The following is a 20,571-nucleotide window of genomic DNA, read 5'->3' as shown; positions in this document are numbered from 1 at the left end:
TAATAATTCTTCTAGGAAACTTTATAGGAATTCTAATTTTCCCACATGGAAACACATGCATATGTATAGAAACCACACACATGTTTTAACCACAACACAGACAGTCCAAAATGAAGACAAACATTTGAAGATATTTTAATGTTAATTTTTGATCAATTTTTGAAGAAGTTCCCCTATTTGAAAGGAAGTAAGCAAAAAATGGTACTTCAGCAGGGATGTTTTAAATAAACAACTCTCTTCTAAGGACAATTACACTTATTTCCAATGGACTCTGTTAGGGATCTTGACTTTTCTCACTTCTGTTTCTGTCCACATTGTCTTATATTCCCTGTGGAAACAATCTCACTGAGGTCTATTGGAACTAAGTCCAAGATTATAGTGAAAAAGTAGAAGTAATAAGCTACCATTTCCCTTTTGTTATTCTGACCAAAGACCCTGTGTGTCTTCTTCCTCTCAGTTACAGAGAAGACCTTCAGTGAGAGGTTATCACGTGTCTTTGGGATTCACATTCCTGGCACACTCAGGTATGCCAACATTGCCAGTTAATTATCAGTTAATCAGAGAAGAGCTCTTGCACAGCCACCACACCCTTCAGAGACACCAATAAATGCACAGCTTTGCATCATTCATAGTATGCATCCATCCAGAGGGCAGCAGACTTCTTTAAGGACCTGGAGGAGTAAACAAGATTGTCAGAAGGGAAAACTGAGAACAAAAGAATTTCAAGAAACATTTACTGGATGTTTTGCTTGTTTTAAGACAATGCAGTTCCTAGCCATATTTGATAAATCTCACTGTCTGCTAATCATGGAAGGGCAAAAAATGTACTGAATTCCTTTCAGCAGATGAGGTTGGCTTTCTTCCAAGGAGTAGGTTTGAGTTTTGTTTTTATTTTATTCTTTACTATGCCATATATTTAAATATTAACTCATGCCATATTCACCTACCTACTCTATTTTATAATGGAAGACATATTTCTAGGATCTAGGCATATAACATCAAAAGGGACAGAAACAAATCATACCCATATAGACTCTTAGTCTTATTTAAAAGATAAGTGTTAAATAATTGTTTACTTAGCAAGCTCTTTAATCAGGGTATGATAAGGACTATGATAAGGATAGATTTTAGTCTTGTGACTAGCGAAGGCTGACATAAGGGAAAAGTTGCAATGAACCTTAGAGAGTGGTTGAGAATTGAGAAGGTGAAATGAAAAAATGGTAGTTTTGAAGAATGTTGCAGGCAGGAGAAAACATGGCAAAGGGATGAGATACTCAGGTATAGGGAGTTTTGCAGCAACTCAAGGTAGATCAGACATTCACATGGCAGGGAAGAAGAGCATAGAGAGAATGACAGAGGTAGATAGCATTGGATGTGACCAAGATGGCCTTCACAATATTCCTCTGATATTTTTAAAAAACAGAGCACAATTAAACTTAGATCAGTGGTTATAAATATGTCCAGTACCATGTCCTGTTGGAAAGTGCATATGTATGCATGTGGATTTGCTGTTAGACTGACTAGGCATGGCTGGCTACCCAGGCTGATTCATGCCATTGCATCCCTCTAGATGGTAGGAATTTCTCCAATGGATCAAAAGATTTGATGGTCTTTCCTACCATGTTAAATTCTAAAGAATGTCCAGAGATGTATAGGGAATACAAAGACAAATCCTACATAGCTATGATTTTAAGAAATTTGAATTGTGTAGGACACTGGGGTATTTCTACTAAGAAATACCCTAGAGCCTACTAGATAAACAGTAAATAATTATGTGTCATTATTATTGTTGGTACTAGTGTTTCTTAAAGAATAGTTGTTGGATAAAAGATTCAAAAGTTACCAGGTTTTAGTGGCGCATGCCTTTAATCCCAGCACTCGGGAGGCAGAGGCAGGCGGATCTCTGTGAGTTTGAGGCCAGTCTGGCTTCCAAAGCGAGTGCCAGGACAGGCTCCAAAGCTACACAGAGAAACCCTGTCTCGAAAAATCACAAAAGAGAGAGAGAGAGAGAAAAAAAAGATTCAAAAGTTGCAGAAAAGTTTGGGGGCTTGGGAGAAAGGGAAATGAGAGCTATGAGCAAAGATAAGGTATGTTATTACCTGATAATATCTCCAAATGCCTTCAATATGGGCTTATTTATATACTGCAATCCATGTTTGGCACACAGTGACTTCACCAGAGGTGCCACTTTGTGATAATTATGGCGTGGCATAGTGGGGAAGAGGCTAAGAAAACAAGCAGGAGATGTGAAACTTACACCTAAAGAGAAACCCAAAGTAGTTTTATTTATTTCTAAACAAAATCTTACCAACAAAGCAGACCCAACCCTGAACTTGTACAAGCTTTCAAGCAAGCCATATTGCCTACTCCAAAAACTCTTATCTTTTAACATCTCTGTAAACCATGTGGATGGCAAATGTTTGGGAAATGCTAAGAGAACAAATATTAGCTCCATTTAATATGCTTAGTTTTGGTCAGATCAAATGAGAATATGGATTAGCTAGCATTGTGAATTGCCTGGGGGAGCATCCTTGTCTTTCTTTTGTTCTTCCTATCTAAAACCTATCGGTTAAATAGCTAAGTATTCACTCAGGTCTAGTTGTGACATTTAAAAGGAAGTTCTCAGATTGGAAACTGAGGCAAGGTATGGCTTTAATCCAAAGTTTGGCCCTAATTAGCCAGGTAATCTTTCAGGACACGAATACTTTCTTTAATAATACATGAATTGGGGTTTTCCTTTTTGCTAGGGTGTTCAAAGACCTACAAAGAACAAAAAACGAGAAAACAGTATTAGGAGTTTAAGAGCATCTTTCTCTGACTCCTAGGTGCAGCCTTACAGAAGGAACCATGAGCAGTATCTTACTGTTTATTCTGGGGGAGATCAGCAATCCAAATACTACTTTCAACTTCTTTATTTTATACCCACTTAACTGATTAATTGGAAAACTATCTTCGGATTCACCTGGGAATTGCAGAAGTGACTGGATTTCATTGTGGATTATTTTATTACTTCGACCCTAACATGATAGCTACATTATAAATTTCAATAAAACTTTGTTACTCAAGTGCTATAATTTTTCTTAGGTTTCATTAGCAAACCAAATGTACTCACACATCCATATACCTTCCTCCTCCTTGCACTATAGACATCATTAATTCTCAATATACATAATATATGGAAATTAGGTTACTGCTCCATTTCTGTAATTCCACTTTACTTTCCATAACTGTTAGATTTCACCTTCTCTCCTTCCCAACCCAACCACTGGTACTGATGGGTGGCAGTCTTTAGAGAACCCTGGTTAAACTTTTTAATTTTCTGAGACCCTTAATGGAATGATTGCAGGATCTGTTGTACTGTTGTATCCTTATTCCATAATGGATAATTTGCATCACTCACTGGTGTTCAATTTGGAAGTTCAAGTGCCCAGTGAACCAGTCATTGAAAAAGGACTGTTCAATATTACAGGTGGCCACAATCTGCAAAGAAAAATCTTGCATTAGCTGTAAGTGAGTCTAAGTGTTAAAATTCTAATTATTTTATATAATCATCTATGAACACATGGTTATTTGTTAATTTTTTAAACAACTATGAGTGATATACAACAAGACTCAGCCTTCACGAAGTTTACCATTTAAAATATACTAAGATATTTTGCTAAAATTACATGAAAAGCAACAGATATGAAGGGATATGTAGTACTGAAAGTGAAAATGTCACAACTATTCCTTAGACACAGAAGCCTATGAGGTCATGAGTGAGGAGTTTGGTTAATGCAGATGAGGTTTGTTTCTTTTTTACCCAGGATTGTTGGAAAATGAATGGTTAGGACATGAGGGCTTCTGAATGAGATGGAATAATAACATATTATAAAGTCCCCCTACAATAAAATTACAGGGTTAAGAGCCAAGTAGGAGAATGTTTATAACATATATTATGAACAATATTTAAAAAGCCCTACCTTTCAGCATGTCATCAAAAAAGTATTAATATTCACATAAATTAAAGGACAATGGTACTTGGAAACTTTTACATAAAATGATATGTAAATCCAATGAGTATATGGATAGCATGTAGTATAACTAATAACTAAAGAAATGATGGGTAAAAACTAAAAGATACAGAAGTAGTTCTCTGGCTATACACCTGAGATCCATTCTTCGACTGTAAGGGGTGGGGTTCTCTGAATTTTTAGTGTGAGCCTGGAGGAAAATCAAGATAATGACTAAGTTCTCCATTATTGTAACAGTGGATAGGACCATAAATTAAGAGTCAGGAAGGTTTAGAGTGGGCCATAACTTTGATAAGCATTAACTGCGTTTGTGGAGAGCATGCTATGCTCTCTCTCTGAAATACGTCTAATGAAATGATTTTTAGGGTCCTTAACTGCTGTACATCTTTTAATTTTAAGATTCATTTGAAAGGCTTTGTTTCATGAGTGATTAGAATAGGAAGTCAACACACATTTTCTATAAATTCCTAGGTAGTAAAATCTTTAGATTTTAAATGTATTTTTTATAAAAAAGAAATGTGTCATTTTTCCCCTTTTCCTCCCTACAGTCCTTTCCAAGTATCCTCTCCTAACTCCTCCCATGCCACACCCTATTCTCAAAATTATAGCATTTTTTCTTCGGTTACTATTGTTACATATATACATCCATGTATATGCACAAACATATAAATATAATCTACTGCACAAATATATGAATATAATCCACTGAGTCCACTTTTATTGTTTGTGTGTATATAGTTTCAGGACTGATCACTTTGTATTAAATAAAGGAGTGGTTTATAATCTCAATAGTAAATCTCTTAATTTTGTCATCAACAATTTTGTTATAGCATGAAAGTGGACATGGATAATACATAAATAACCGAACATGGACATGCATCAGTAAAACTTTATATACACAATCAGTGGGTCAGAGTTGGCTGCTGGATTATAGCTAACTGACTTTTACTTTGTAGGCAAGACTCTATAATTAAACTGTTTTAAGTTTAAAAACCTGCTGCTATCACTCGTTAGTTGTGTGCCCATATACAAGTTACCAACCCTTTTTACAAGTCAGTTTTATCATGGTGTAAAGTGAGAATAATCATTATGTCTACCTTGTGGAGTCATATGCAAACTATTGCACAGTGCCTGTCCTTAGGGGTGTGCTTTAAGAAGGGCAGTTATTATTATTATTTGAAGTAAGCAGATTCTGAGCCAGTCTGCTTAGAAGGATTGTCCCTTGGGAATGCCATCATCACCTGAGTGCTGAGCCAATCGTGGTTCTCTTCTCTGCTTATTTTCATTGGTATGTGGCTCATCTGGGTAACATAGGCAATCCAGGGGCTCTCAATAAACCTTTGGAGGAATAAAAAGAGGCAGTAGTGACTCTCTTAGTGTGTTTTAGTTGCAGTCACTGAGCTTCTGTGACCTTTGGCTGAACTGGCCAAACACTGGAGGAAATGAAAGAGGTTCCAAGATCCTAATGGCTGTCCATTTCCTCTATGAATGCCATTTGAAACTAGTGTTGACACACAAGCATTTGACAGCGAGCTTTGTTCCACTTCCTGACTCACAGGAGCACTGCCTGCAAGTAGTCTATTCTAGCTTTGGTGCAAGGATAAAATATATCAGGGGCTGAATGGTAGCCTGAAATGCATGAAGCCTGGTTCAATTCCCAGTACAAGAAAAAAAAAATACCAGAGTTCTCTAAGTGCATTTGTAAAGCAATTGACGGTTTGTCATCAGATAGAGCTGGATTCAAGTTCTGCTTGGCACCAGCCTTGGCCCTTACTTGTTCTGTTACCTTAGGCAAGTGATTTAATCTCTCCAAGCTTCAGTTCCCTGAGCAGAAAGAAAGATGATGCTATCTACAGCGTAAGACTATGTGGAGATTACATCAAATAAAATGATGACTGTCAAGCCCTTAACTGATTGTCTGATGCACAGTTGCTCTCATTATCCTTACAACTAGTAGGTGTTTATTATAGCAATGCAACCTAATGAAAAAGAAACAAAAGTTTAGAAAGGGCTATTTATGCAAATTAGTGGTTTGAAGCCATTTTGGTTTGGGGAAAAATTTCTAGTGAGAGACCTTAAATTTTTTCTTATTTAAATTAAAGCTTGCTTACTTTAAAGAGATCTTAAATTCTTAACAGTTTATGATGTCAAACCACTTAAGCTATAATGGCCTTAGAGAACAACTGACATAGTTTAGTTTGGAAAATTAGAAAGAAGGAGAAATTCAGCCTGGACAAATTCTTATGTGGAACTTGTGTTGTTCAAGCATTTGAAACATTTGAAGCTTTCAAACTTCTTATGGGTGTGGGCCACCATATTGTTATCATATTTTGCTAACAACAAATAGCTCTGGTAAAAGATGTTATAGAAATAAGAGAATATTCTTACTTGACCAAATATATGAGCAGCAATGTTCCAAAAATTCCATAGAAAGGGCCAAATGTGATGAAATATCGAATGTAAAAGCTGCTAACCCAAGCAATGTCCTGTAGAGATAAGCATTTTGGTGAGAAGCCTTGAACACTGTTTCAGATCCTGTTCTTTGAACAGTCTCAATCTGATGACCTGTTACTTGAGTAAGCTACACCTGGAGAACACTCAGTGCTTTCAACTCAATCTCTATCTGGTCTAGGTTTAGAAAATGGGATGAGTGACTCACCGTCCAGTACTTTCGAAGATACATCACTTGCATGGATTGGAGATTAAAGTAGACAGGCATGAGGAGGGGAAGTGCAACTGAAAACGATCCAAAAGAGATTGGACAAATGAATGAGCAATGTAAAGTCCTGTGCAAGCTGGTGGGTGTTTATTCTGCGTGCCCTCCCAGAGTGTTGGCCTTGATAAGGGATACAAGGTGGATATCCAGAACCATATTGTGGACTCCACTGGGCATTCACACTTCAGAGGCTGGGGAAAGAATTTGGCCAACAGTTCCAATTTACTGAAGTAGCTAGTGAAATATTAAAAGTAAGAGTCATTTTGATAGACACTTTGCCCTATCTTTTGTTGGGACTTTTCAAGGTTTTCTTAGGTCCTGGAGTCTTTTAGGTCTCCTTAAGTCCTCAGAGATTGGTTCTGCCACAATACATTTGCATGGTAGGAATGAGGTCAGTATACTTATTTCCTGGCTAGAGAGCTGTATAGCTGATTTTCTTATCATGTTAGTAAGGCTTCCAAGAGCACAAGACAATCTCTGGGAGACCCTTTGGATTTGGAAAAATAACTTCTCCTTGATCAAACTTTGAGCTTTCTTCTCAACTAGATCTTGGGCTTGACTAATGGGGATTGCAATCGTCAGCACAAATAACTTCACACACAGTCATCATAGCAGCTGAAACCAGAACATGCAGCCTCCTGTAAGTTCCCACTTGGGAAAACCAAATTCTGCTAAAAGAATGTTCTTTGTCCCATTGAACCTGACAAGAGGAACCTGGCATCATTCTTAGAAGATTACTTAGACTATGCACAACTGCAAATTATTTCTCTTTTTCTTTCAGATTTATTTGCTATAACTCAAAGACCATGGGAACTTCCTCTTAAAATATTATGCAGAACAAGGCTCCTCTTTCCTAGTGAGACCAAAGCCTAGCACCAATAAACACCAGTCTGCAAACAGAGGTGGTCTAACTTTATCACACTTCTCTCTACCTTCTGGTCAATAGTTTTCAATGTATCTCTTCAGTATTTGGAAAGTTTCCCTTGCACCAGGTGTTTCAGCAGCGTTAAGCTCGGTACTGATGTTTCTGTCTCCTTTTGCATTAGTCTGAATAAAATTTTCCTAGTCATCTTTGACAAATGTGTGGCTATGTTTTTCTGTGACAATTTGAGTTTGACTTATTTGTATTTCTGAGACTCAGCTGGCATTCCAAGAGAAGGGGCACCTAGCAACTGGAGGATTTGTGTCATGGGCTTCCTGGAGTGAGTATATACCCTATATTCATTCCTCATAAGCGAAGGAGATACTTCACTGTTATAAAGATGTCTTATAAAGATATATTACTTAGTAAAGTTCATAGAATAAACAGTTTTGTGAAACTACATGTATGTCCATTTTGGCTGGTGTCAGCTACCTTTTGAAATGTGGCACAAAAAAAAGGTGCAATGATGGGTACCAGGTGGAGAGGCCGAATCCCAGTGTGAAAATGAGAGCCAGAATAGGTAACCCCACTTGCCAAATAATTTATCCAGTGGCTGTCTTTAATATGCATGTTACAAGTGACCACTTGTTGCCTATATGGGCAGACGGGAGGCTATAGGGCTTCTCAGTCTCAAAAGTTTTGAATTATATGGCTAGGTAATTATTTATCATGATTCTTGTGCATTATAGGATTTTTGAAATTATCCCCCTTTCCCTCCATATTGAGAATCAGAAATGTCTCTAGACCTTGTTCAATGTCCCCTGGGAGAAAAATATCCTCAATTGACAACCTGTGGCATACAAGTGGTATTTGTTTCCTTTCCTTATGTTGATTTGTTGCCCAGATATGAAAATGTGTTTTAGATTGGTGGAATTCTGAGTTACTTGAAAACTTGGTCATAAGTCACCAGGAGTTTGATTTCATTTAATAATAATAGTATTAGTATAAGAATTGTTAAACTACATGGTTTTGCTTGACGCTTGGCATTATAGTATCTATCTATCTATCTATCTATCTATCTATCTATCTATCTATCTATCATCTATCCACTTACCTATCATCTAAGTATCTGGTCTGGTTTGTGTGCATATGTTACAGCTTTTGCTGACCTCAGCATCTACAGACTTTTTTCTATGTAAAAACTTATTGGTAGTTCTTTGTTCTTGGATCTTTTGTTTTTCTGGTATCTCACTGCCAATTCTTCAGTATTGTTTTCCCACCTTTTTTCTCTCTACAAAAATGATATTATTCTTTTATTTCAGTGTTGTTAAATTTTTCTAAGACAAGGATGTTGACTCCCTGTTTAGTATTTTGCTTTCTGACCCTCTTTAAGTATGTCTTTTATTTCTTGCCTAGTTCCTAGTATGATGAGACATCTTTCAGAAATGCCTATTTACTTTTCTATTATCATTTCATGTTTTCCCACCACTGAGTCTGAAATAAGATCTGTTTATTTTCTCACTAACAAATCAGATATGGCTTGGTTTCTGTGAGACAGTTCTAATCATGTCTCCAGCTTGACTAGTGCTTACAAGAAAGGTGGCTGCAGGAGACTCACCCAGGTAGAAGTACAGGTGCTGCTTCTCGTAGTCAATGTATTTTATTTTCTTCTTGCCATACTACAAGGGCAGAGAACAAGAATCATTACTTCATTATTCTCTAGCACATTGTGTGTGTGTGTGTGTGTGTGTGTGTGTGTGAGAGAGAGAGAGAGAGAAAGAGAGAGAGAGAAAGAGAGAGAGAGAGAGAGAGAGAGAGAGAGAGAGAGAGAGAGAATGAGAGAGGAGAGAGAGAGAGGTATGATTTTAGGACTCATTGCCTGTCAAACTTGAGACACTAGAAGAACCAGAACAGGCTTGGGAGTAAATAGTGTGCTTTAACTGAGGGTGATTCTTGCCCATAGTTTATTGTCGTTTAAAAATAATCCTCATCTAAATAAAAATTTAAGATTGTTTATCCTTGTGTGATTTAAAAAAATGAAATTTATCTCTTCACCTGTAATGTTAACTTCAAAATATACATTTCTGTGGAGCCTTTTTAAGCTCTCTTTAATTGTAGTGCTTAGACTTTGGCCTGTACTTCTGGCTCTCTCTCTCTCTCTCTCTCTCTCTTTTTCTCTCTTTCATTTAATGGATGCTCAGTAAGTGGTTTTATGATAAAAAGATATACATGCTGTCTCCTATTTCATCTTTTTCTTTTATACTCTTATCATGGATTTCAATTAACTTACTACTTCTAAGACATCATGGTAGTGTATATAATATTACAAACATTATATATAGTTACTAATCATGTGTAACTATAAGATTTCACTGATAAATTAGAATTTGATTCATTTCCAGGGCTTCTTGGTTAATCCAATCTGTATTCAGGACACAACAGTAGCAATTACTTTGAGGCATAGGATTAAAGATTGTATGTCTCTAGTATCCAGCTGACATTCATTAAGGGATTAAATGAGTGAATGGTAATTCACACAAACTCTGTTTTTCCCTATGGTAAGTAAGTTACAACATTAGAGGAAGTGTTGGATTTATTTTACTTAGTTGTTCCTTGCCCTTCTATGTATAGATATCTTCCTTTATTTACATAATGTAGCTAGCACCTCCTTTTATTGCCATAAATAAAAATAAATATTATGGTTATTAAATAATAATATCTCTTTGTAGTTTCTCTCAAGTTTCCAAATATCTAAGTAGCAAGAAACAAAAAAGGGATGGGGTAGAATATGCTTGGGACTTAATAAACCTAGATGGACTAGTTGAGTATTACCCTGAAGATGGATGGTAGGTTTTTCTGGGCAGTCAGTGTGGGTAAAGAAAGTCCTTTTTGAATAAAGCATTAGAAATACTTTCAGGAACGAAAACCACAAGAAACACCACTGCTGTGGAACTAAACCACTGAGTTTCAGAGGTGGAATAACTGTAGTTCACACTTTAAGCTATAGCGCCTAGAACTTGAGAGTTTTGTGAATGGCCCCACAGGCAGCTTTCAGAATTGATGGAGATGGCTTCTATATTTGTGAAGTGGCAGCAAGAATACTAAACACAGCTCTCTAGAAGGTGATTTGGAGGGAGTCAGGATACTTCATTACCTTAAGATAAACCTCCTATGCGCCAGGGAGGTATGTCAGAGACACCAACATATCACTATTCTAGTGATGATCACGAAGTCCACAAGCATCAGGGTGATCAAAGAGTTTGTAAATCCATTATATAAAACAATTCATTTGCCCCTTCCCATTCCTGGGGTCCATGCATTTTTCCCTTAGAGTCCTTCTTGTTTCCTAGTTTCTTTGGTAAAGAGGATTGTAGGCTAGCATTAGGGTAGGGGAGAGGGAGCTGCCAGAATGAGAGGAGAGGAGGAAATGGATGAGCAGAAATACTGAGTTGGGAGAAGAATGGAGGAGAGCAGGATGAGAGATACCATATTAGAGGGTGCCATTATAGGTCCAAGGAGAGATCTGGCACTAGGGAGATTTCCAGAGACCTACAAGGATGACAAGAACTGACAATCTAGGCAATGGTGGAGAGGATAACCTAAACGCCCCTCCCCTATAATGAGAATGATGACTACTTTTTATGCCATCCTAGAGCCCTCATCCAGTGGCTGATGGAAGCAGAGGCAGACATCCGCAGATACACACTGAACTGAACTCTGGAACTTAGTTGCAGAGAGGGAGGAATGAAGATCAATGGGGACGGTACCAGGCTGATGAAACCCATAGAAACAGCTGGCCTATATAAGGGGGAGCACATGGATCCAGATGCTGTCTGGGAGGCCAGTACAGGACTGATCCAGACCCCTGAATGTGGATGTCAATGCCTCTGCACTCTAGGGGGCCCCTGGTAGTGGATTAGTATTTTTCCCTGGTGTAAGAAGGGGCTTTGAGAGCCCATTTCACATGAAGGGATGCACTCTAAGCCTGGACACATGGGGGAGGGCCTAGGCCCAGCCCAGGATGATGTAGTGGACTTTGGGGAGCCCCTGTAGAGGGCACCTACCCTGCCTGGGAAGTGGAGGGTGGATGGGATAGGGGGGTAGGTCTGGGGTAGGGGGTAGGGGTGGGGAGTAGGGGAGGGAGAGGGAAAGGGAGAGGGAGAGGGAGAAGGGATTGACATGTGAAACAAGTTTGTTCCTAATTTGAACTATTAAAAAAATTACAAAAATAAACAATTCATTTGTGATAATAGGTATTGTCTTTAACACATACATAAGCAAGGACCTTCATTTTCTACTTCATTTGGGGGCAGAAGATAAGTTCCTCAAAGGTGGAAAAAGCAATTTTCTAAAAGTTACACAGTCTTTGGGTTCTGTAAGACAGGTCCAGGCAACAAACCACAAAGATGGAATCAAATTTCCTAAGACTCTTAAGGTCTTCTATAACACGGAGATCTGTTTGAAAGTATGTGGTTCTCAGGAGTTATCATTTTAGATAAGGGATAAACCTTTGCTTTAATCGGCATGCCTCCTTTGTTTAAGGAACACTCCCTTTCCTATAAAACTCAGTGATTTAAGTAGTCTTTTAGATGAAAGACTCAAGTTGAGACTTTAAAGAAAAATCAGTGACTGAAAAATTTAGCATATTACTTGTATGCTCCATTTTTTTTTTGTTTAAAAGTCCAAACTATGAGTTGGATCTACAGCTGTCATATAAGTCATTGGGGAATGTGGTTCCTATAAATCAAACACACTAAAATGAACATGAACATTGGCTCTTTTAGGTAGACTAGAATGAGCTGAGTTAAACAGTTTTTTAATGTTTTCAGTCTAGTGCTAACCAAAAAACGGAGTTTATTTTCTATCAGTGACCATCTCTTCATAACCATCTCTTCATATCCTTGCTTTGGAGACTAATGTTTGTGCTTTTCATCTGATTCTCCTTCCTGAGAATTATTTATGTTGCCTCAGAGGTAGTGATAAGGACTAGAAGTGAACCTATCACTGGGATTGCTCAAGCAGGGTGACATAGGTTATTATATATTCTGCTGTGGGAGTCTAGACTGAGTGACCTTTATGGTCAGAGAGCCATGACTCTTAACATTCTTTATACTTGTAACTCCAGATTTTGTTATCCAGGTCTTTATCTGGACATTAAAAGGGAAAGAGGCTCTGAGCTCCTTTGTGAAGTTAGAACAATCCAAATTGATCTTTCCATGATAAGGGACCACTTCCAGGAACATTTTCCTAATACTGATGTTAGTTAAAAGCACCTTGACAGGCTGAGTATCTCCAATCAGGAAAAGTGGGCCCACATCAATGTCTGGATCCTTGGGGTAGATGTTTGGTTTTACATGATGCTGGAAGTGTCTGTAATTCCACCAGTCAGCTGACAGGCCCTGAGGAGAAGAGAGAACTTATTAACTAAAAGAATTTTCTTCCTAGGCACCCCTCTTTGCTGGAGTGTTCTGCATCTTCAAAGTAAAAATAAGATATTTGGTTTCTCTAGTTGACCCTAATGTTGGGCCACAGCATAGTTTATTAGAAAAGAGGTGCTCAGAGCTATGAAGAAATACTTTTCTATTTCAAGAACATGACTGCAGTCTCAAAAGAACTCACGAGAATAGAAAAATAATCTACACATATGGGATGGTTTTCTAGTCTTCTTTTATAGGAGCCAGTCTGAACGATGATTCTGAAGGTAGATGGAACAGTATTATTCCTATTTTTCATATAAAGGAACCTCATAGCTAAAAGTTTCAATTAGTTTTTTGGGGAAAAGTGGCCCTAGGAATCTGACTTCAATGAGTATTTCAAAGTCAAAAAACTGTGTTCTCTCTACTTGGAGGACTCTGCTCAGATCATTGCAAGTCCCAGCTTAATGCTCTCCTATAAAAATAAATGAGAATAAAAACATTCTAGCAGGCACCAAGTTAGAATCATCTTTGATTATGCTGGTGGTGATTTTCATTCTCACTCTAAGTTTGAGAATTTTAATAGAGCAAACGATCTGGAGATCTCTCAATCTTCTTTCATATACTAGCTATTTAAATTTTTGCTGATATCTAAGTTTTGGCAAATCATTCATTTTCTTAGAGGCTCAATTCCATATCAACATGTTGACATTTATCCATGGGTGGCTCAGGGAGATATGAGATGCTGGAGATAAAATGCTGGCTTTTTGAGAAACCCAGTTTCTTCTCATTTGTGTTAATTTTGTTTATAGAATAATGAACAGCAGTAATATTTTTATTATCTTATTTCCATCTCTTAATAGTTCATATATACACATTATAGATCACCTCTGTCCAATATGGAAGCTATTAACTTAGAGAAACAAAGTCTCAAGATTCACTTTGAGGAATCAGTATAAAAATAAATGCAAAATGTTTCACTAATTCTTATGTTAATCATATATTTAAGTCATAATATTTTGGATATTATATTATAGCCATAAATAGGTAGCTTAAATATAGCTATGTAAAATTAAAGATGAATGTTGTCATTTTTAAAAAATTTATTTTGAGAATTTCATACATCAACATTGTGTCTATCTATCTACATCATTCTTACTTCTCCAACTACTCTTGTGTACTCTACTTCCCTCCCAAGCTCATGACCTCTTCTTTAATTATTATTGTTACATATATACACATTTATATATGTATATATGTACCCATATACATTTATGCACACACACACACACACACACACACACACACACACACACACACACATATTATATATATATATATATATATATATATACAGCCTACTGATTTCAGTTAGTGTTACTCATATGTACATGTTCCAAGTGCTGACTACTGGTGACTAAACAATCTGTGAGGAGCTAGTCCCCTAGGGGAAACTGATTCTCCCTCTCTCAATAACTGTTGATCACCTCTAGTCTATCTAGGAGTAGGAACTTGTATTGTTTTTCATGTCCATGTTGGCATGCCTGCTGGTGTTGTCATTATGTTGCTCTTATTTAGGCAGTCTTATTGTTGAGAGTCTGTAAATGGATTTTCCTTTTTATGCCCAGGGGACACTATCTAACAGCAGGTCCTTTGGTCTTATCATGCCATTTTAATGTAACTTACATATTATTCCTGCTGGAGAATGGTGGTCTATATCACTAAACTTCAAAGGTGATGAATATGCTTTGAAAAACCTGTAAGCATTTGCCCTGCCTTTCCATATTCTTTGTGGAAGCTCTACTATGAGACATTGCAATTATCTACCTACTCACAAACAAAAAGAATGGGTTGTGTGTTCCCCTTTCTCTCCAACACTCCCTAACGCTTTTATAGTGAGGCTTCAGGCTCCAATTCATAACTGCTTCCTGACTGGGCAGTCACTTCCCAGATATGTTATGGTTACTCAGACTTGTGTCCCAAGTTGTGCTTATCACTTGCCTGTGGAGTCTCATTATACTCTGTCCTATTCCTGTCAAGCTATACATTCTCTCACTTCTTCACTCGTTTGCTATTTATTTTGAGTATATCAGATTCTGAGCTAGGTAGGCACTTGTGATGCTAAGAAAGATGTGATATAATGAGGTTCCCACACTAGCAATAGGCAGTCTAATGAGAACAGTTGACAGCAAAATATAACATGATAAGAAATGAATCTCTTGTAAAATTATCTCTTCTCACAGCTGACATTTTGGCCACTTCTATCAGCTGACTGTAGTCTTTTAGGCAATGACTACCTGTGGTAACTGGTAACATGGGAGACAGGTTTTGATGCATAGTAGATCAGGGAACAGATCTTAGCACAAAGCCCTAGAGGTTAGAACAGTGGCCAACATAATGATGGGTGTGTTCTAAACAACTAGTTCTACCTGAATCCTGTGTCTGGAAAACACCCTTACCAGAGACAGAAGTTCTTCATGGGCAGGGGAGGATTTTCAGCCATGTGCCTGGCTACCCTGAGACAGTTCTACATGGGTCCTCTTTAAGCCATTTCTTATTCCTAAATAATGTTCTTAGTTCAGTGCAGGAGAAAGGATCTAGACTTTGGAGTGAAGTCAATTGGAATTCAAATTCTTGTTTGGTCATCTACTACATGTGTGACTTAGGAAGTGTCCTTAACCAGGAAATGGCTGCAGCTCTGAGGGATTACAGGAAACAATTGCCTGACACTTCCTCTTCCCACCCATCAAATGTTTTAAGATACAGTCACAGATGTCAGACTAGGTTGTAATCACAAACATTCTGCTCCATTATCTGTATCTGCTGGTACAGGCTTCTTACTATTTGTAAAATGCTCATATAGGGGGATCTTGAAAAAAATGTTACATGATGTTCATCTCCTGGGTCAGTAGTATCTTTAAGTTCCTAAAAAAATCCTTTGGTATATTTGTATGTATATATATATATATATATATATATATATATATATAGTGAAATATGGAGATGAGAAGAGAATTAAATCTAAATACAAGCTCATTTGTTTCATATACGCTTGGCTCTGAAGATAAAGTTTTAGTATTTTAAAGAAATTATTGGTGTGAAACAAAGTTCCATGGTATGAATGTTTCCATTCCTGGCATCATCTTTGTATTATTAGATGTAGAAACATTTTGTATATAGATTTTTAAATTAATAATACCAGACCTGTAATACATGGGAATGCAAAATGTATGTAGACATTTCACATTTCATGGTTCATTTTCAGGAAGGATATTTGAATGTCTATATACTGTAAATACTAGAACACACACACACACACACACACACACACACACACACACACACACACACACACACACACAGACACACACACAAACAGATGCTGGAGAGGTGCTGAATAATAACCCAAATGCTACCTATGATTTTCTGAGTTGTAGTGGAAAATACCTAGTACTGGAATTTAGAATTGTAGTGATTGTAAGAGGCAGGGTTGTTGCTGCTTATAATTTTCCTTGTCATCTCCTTCCCTCCCACTTCAGCATCCCACAAGTAATTTTCTCTTTGGTACACACTGAAGCCTATATTTATTTTGTTCATGAATCACTGGCTTTTCCTGCTAAAAGGCAAAATATGCTGGCTCTGCTTTTAGAGCCACTTCCCATTTTCTCATTCAAGTCAGGAGTCATCAAAGTTATATGTATATATACACTTCAAATCATGAAACTCCTTTTTTATAGACACAGCATAGAAAGACCTATGTGTAAATTAGGATTAGTGGGTAAACATTGACTTTAAAAAAGTCAGCAAGGGTGGAACTCACTGGAAAATTTCACATAGTTGATACCAAAGCAACTGCCAATTACCTTGAGGGCAAGTGACTTTTGATTCCTGTGTCTCTTCAGCATAGGGGAGGGACACATACAGCTTCACTACCTGACTCTCATAATAGTGACAGAAAAAAGCCTATATTCATAATATTTTGGAGTGAAGTCAGAGAACTTATCCACTTAGCAATGGTGGATACAGGTGTGGAAGAACTTGCCTCTAGGAATTCTCTCATTAAATGAATCTTGTCATATAATGTGACAATTACCTTCTGAGCTACAGATATGTCTCTAAAGGAATGTAAGTCGAGCTCTGTTACTTAGTCTAGTCATGGCTCCATCTGCTGAATGAGAGAGACAGTGGCTAAAAGTAGATTATTTCTGTAAGCCAATGGCAGTTATACTTACAGGCTACTTAGTACTATCATATTCAAACTTTTTTCATATTGATTCTGGATCCTCATTTTGATTGTGAAAGTATTGTTCTTCATATTAGCAGCAGCTGACATGACTGTTTCTAGACACTGTGTTACACATGGCAAACAAACATCACATATAACCGACAATAATCCCACAAGTTGAAGCTTTTTATCTATCTGTCTTTATTTTCTTTTCAGTGAAGAAAATAAAGTGAAGAAATAAATTCAGTGAAGTTTGCAAACAATAAATAACTTGTTCAAAGTGGCCCAGTTCATGAGAGGCCAAGTTTCAGTGTAAGAGGATTTGTTGTTGGAATGGTAGTTCTCAGTGCTGGCTCTAGGTTAGAATTTTCTGAAAAGCTTCCAGATCTCCTTTAGTAGTCTAGCCACACTTTTACAAAGCTCCGAAATTTCCTCCAGATCCTAGTTCAAATTGAGAAGCTCCACTCTAGTCTGCATTTATTTAATACTGTGGCATTAATCTCTCTACTTAACCAGTTTGTAGACATTGTTTTAAATAGTCAACCCCTTATAAGACTTACTTTATCTGACAAATAGAGGTGCTGTAATATCCATTTTGTGAGTCTTACATGGGATAGCCTCAAGGGAAACAGCTCTGCACTTGGCACCTAGCAGCTTTCCTTTAAGTTCCTGCCCACCCCACCAGTCCTTATCATTTGTTATCCTTGACAGTTGCTCACTGCTCTCCAATATTTTAGCTCCAGCATTCTCTTCACTCTATTAATTAGTTGCTTATTTCCAACCTGGGAAATCAAATGGTTATCTTTGAAAAGTAACCACTAAGGAAAGAAAGTGCTAAGGAAGAAAAAGCAACCTGAGTCAGTGTCTGAGAATGTTTTCCTAGGAAGTTCTAGCCTGAAAGGAAGGATTGGTTTGAGATGTTTTGGTGGGTGGGTGGGGGCATGTTTTCCCTTCTGAGCCAGAGTATATGGTAAAAAATGTAGATAATTAGAGAAAAGCAGAGATTTAGCTTATCTTTCAATGTTAAAAAAGGCCAGAGACAGACATGATGGTCTTGGGATGGCATACTGAGCATTGCCAGAGACAATGGCCCTTAACACTGCAGTCCTATTATCTCTGTTCATTTGTTCTTTCACTCATTCAGGCACAGAAGCTTATTGAAGAGCTATGCACAGGAACTCCCTAGTTACTGTAGAAGATAACACATTCCATTCTCAGAGAATAATGCCAAGTTTTCCAGCTCCTGCAGAAGTCTGTTTTTATAATTCTTCTCTTTAACAGAACCACTTTGTCTTCCTTTACTATTATTTACCTTTGTTTTTGTATGTCTTTAGCATTCCATTTTTTGTTTATGTACTCAGCCTCAACATTTCAGGATAAACTAGATATGCTGAGTTCCCCTAAGGAAAATCTTCGCATCCCTTCTAAGAAGATCCCCATTCATGATTTTCTAGGGCATATCTAGATTTTTAAGTATACAGACATTCTTCTGTGAACATTCCTTAGGATGATGTGAACTGAGCCAAATAGTTTATCAGAGTCATAAAAAGTGAACACTAAACACTTTCTTCTTAAAATTTAAAATTTGATTTTGCTGTATATTTTGCAATGTTATATTAAATATTATTATATATAAACCTATAAAACCTATCTTATAAAAACATCTTACTCATTTGTGAATGTCAACACCTTTTGTTGTTTTGAGTGCACATACAAGAGAGAGCAACCCTTGCCTTGAAGGAGTTATATTCACAATCTCCATCATACTCCCTCATATCCTGTACCTTGAGGTGACACATTACAAATTTGTGCATCAGGTGGTTCCACTTGGACTTCTTAAACATGGAAAGGTGTCCTATATCATGTTGTAAAAATGAACTTTGAGCCTAAGAAAGAAAAGGAAGTTAGAGAAATTGCAAAATCAAGAAGGGATCATCAAGCCCAGAAGCAGACTTATAAGCCTGACAGAATAGTGGGGGATCTCATCTGATCTCCATTCAAGTTCACTTTAAATTTCCTACACACATCACCATCTCCATCTAAATACACTAATGGCCTTTCCTGTCCTGAACACTTTCTTTATCACCCTTTGATGTCTTCTGTGGTGGAGCAGGAAGACCATGCATGGACCTTAGTGTCTAATAAGTTTGGAGTCTTCAATACTTACAAGCTGAATAACTCTGGGCAAGTAGTTCTGACCCTCACTGATCTGTCTGATTCCCCCTGCCCGGGGTACAATGCCAAACCCGTGGGGTTCTTGTGTAATTTACTTACTCCAAAGGGTCAAGTTTATGCTAAGCATCAAATGAATATTTGTTTTCAAAAATTACTTCCTGAAGAATAAAGAAGTTTAACTTTTCAAGAAATAAATGTAAATAATATAAATAATGTAAAATAAATTTAAAAATTCTAGGATCTGGAAACATTACTCTTTGGAAAACCTTCCTGAGTTGTTTCCCTGAGGATTAATTGTCCCTTGCTCCAGGATTACATGTTTCCTTTTACTGTTGGTACTTTCCCCTTTGTACCATGCAGTATCCCTTTGAGGGGTTCTCTCAGTCCTGGAGGACTCCTAAATCCAGGACAGGGAGCAGGTGAATTTCCCTTCATATTTCTACACAGCCTGTGCTTATATGAGGTCACATTTAGACATGCATAAAGAACTCAACAAAGATTTATAAAGTGCTCTAAGTGCCTGTTGCTGATGTCATTTATACTGGTGTGCTTGTGGTTTTTATTGTCACATATTAAGATGCATTTTCCCCCTTGAAGAATTAATGGGCTGATGTATGGGTAATTGTTGGTGGATTAATCAACAGAAGATAAAGACGGATGTTATATGGCTGAGGATAGAGTTTTAGTTATTAGGAGTGGGATAAAACAGGGTGAACAATATCAACTGGCATTCATTTAACTATTACCGTATGATAGGTACTGTGCTCATTTGTTTACAGATGAACATGTTTAGTCTTCTTCAGAATGATTCCATAGTCATTGCTATCCTCATCTTATAGATGAGAGAACCAGAGTCCAACACTTTGGAAAGATGTGAAAACTCATGAATTGTGTGTCAAGATGTGCACCGGTTCATCGAAAGAGGAATAGAGAACAGTGCAGGAGACAGAAAGAATGTAGGAAATGGAGGATGAAGAAGAGAGCTATGCACTGCCGTCCTCTGGATAGGACATGTCTGTTATACACATGACACATAGAAGCTGTACTTACCACTTATACAAGATCAAACAAGTTAAAAATTCCAGCATAGGGGGTTCCTGAGGCACCACCCTAGCTGAGAAGCTGCTGGCTTCTAGGAGAGGGAGAGTCACTTTAATTTGTGGGTG

General features: G+C 37.4%; 1 protein-coding gene across 1 annotated transcript in view; it reads right to left on the bottom strand.

The window, feature by feature from the left end:
- Positions 1-622: 622 nt before the first annotated feature.
- Positions 623-20,571, bottom strand: part of LOC100773237 (fatty acid desaturase 2-like protein FADS2B) — a 37,467-nt gene continuing 17,518 nt past the window's right edge. The window contains exons 4-12 of the mRNA XM_027421223.2: positions 19,015-19,116; positions 12,865-12,990; positions 9,210-9,270; positions 6,673-6,749; positions 6,402-6,499; positions 5,255-5,351; positions 3,401-3,480; positions 2,100-2,225; positions 623-671 (exon numbers count right to left, since the gene is read on the bottom strand). Coding sequence (XP_027277024.1) covers positions 623-671; positions 2,100-2,225; positions 3,401-3,480; positions 5,255-5,351; positions 6,402-6,499; positions 6,673-6,749; positions 9,210-9,270; positions 12,865-12,990; positions 19,015-19,116 — 816 coding nt within the window. The remainder of the gene's footprint in view (positions 672-2,099; positions 2,226-3,400; positions 3,481-5,254; positions 5,352-6,401; positions 6,500-6,672; positions 6,750-9,209; positions 9,271-12,864; positions 12,991-19,014; positions 19,117-20,571) is intronic.

This window comes from Cricetulus griseus, chromosome 6, assembly GCF_003668045.3.
Source record: "Cricetulus griseus strain 17A/GY chromosome 6, alternate assembly CriGri-PICRH-1.0, whole genome shotgun sequence".
In the NCBI taxonomy this organism is placed as follows: Eukaryota; Metazoa; Chordata; class Mammalia; order Rodentia; family Cricetidae; genus Cricetulus; species Cricetulus griseus.
This window is presented reverse-complemented; position numbering and strand designations above follow the sequence as displayed.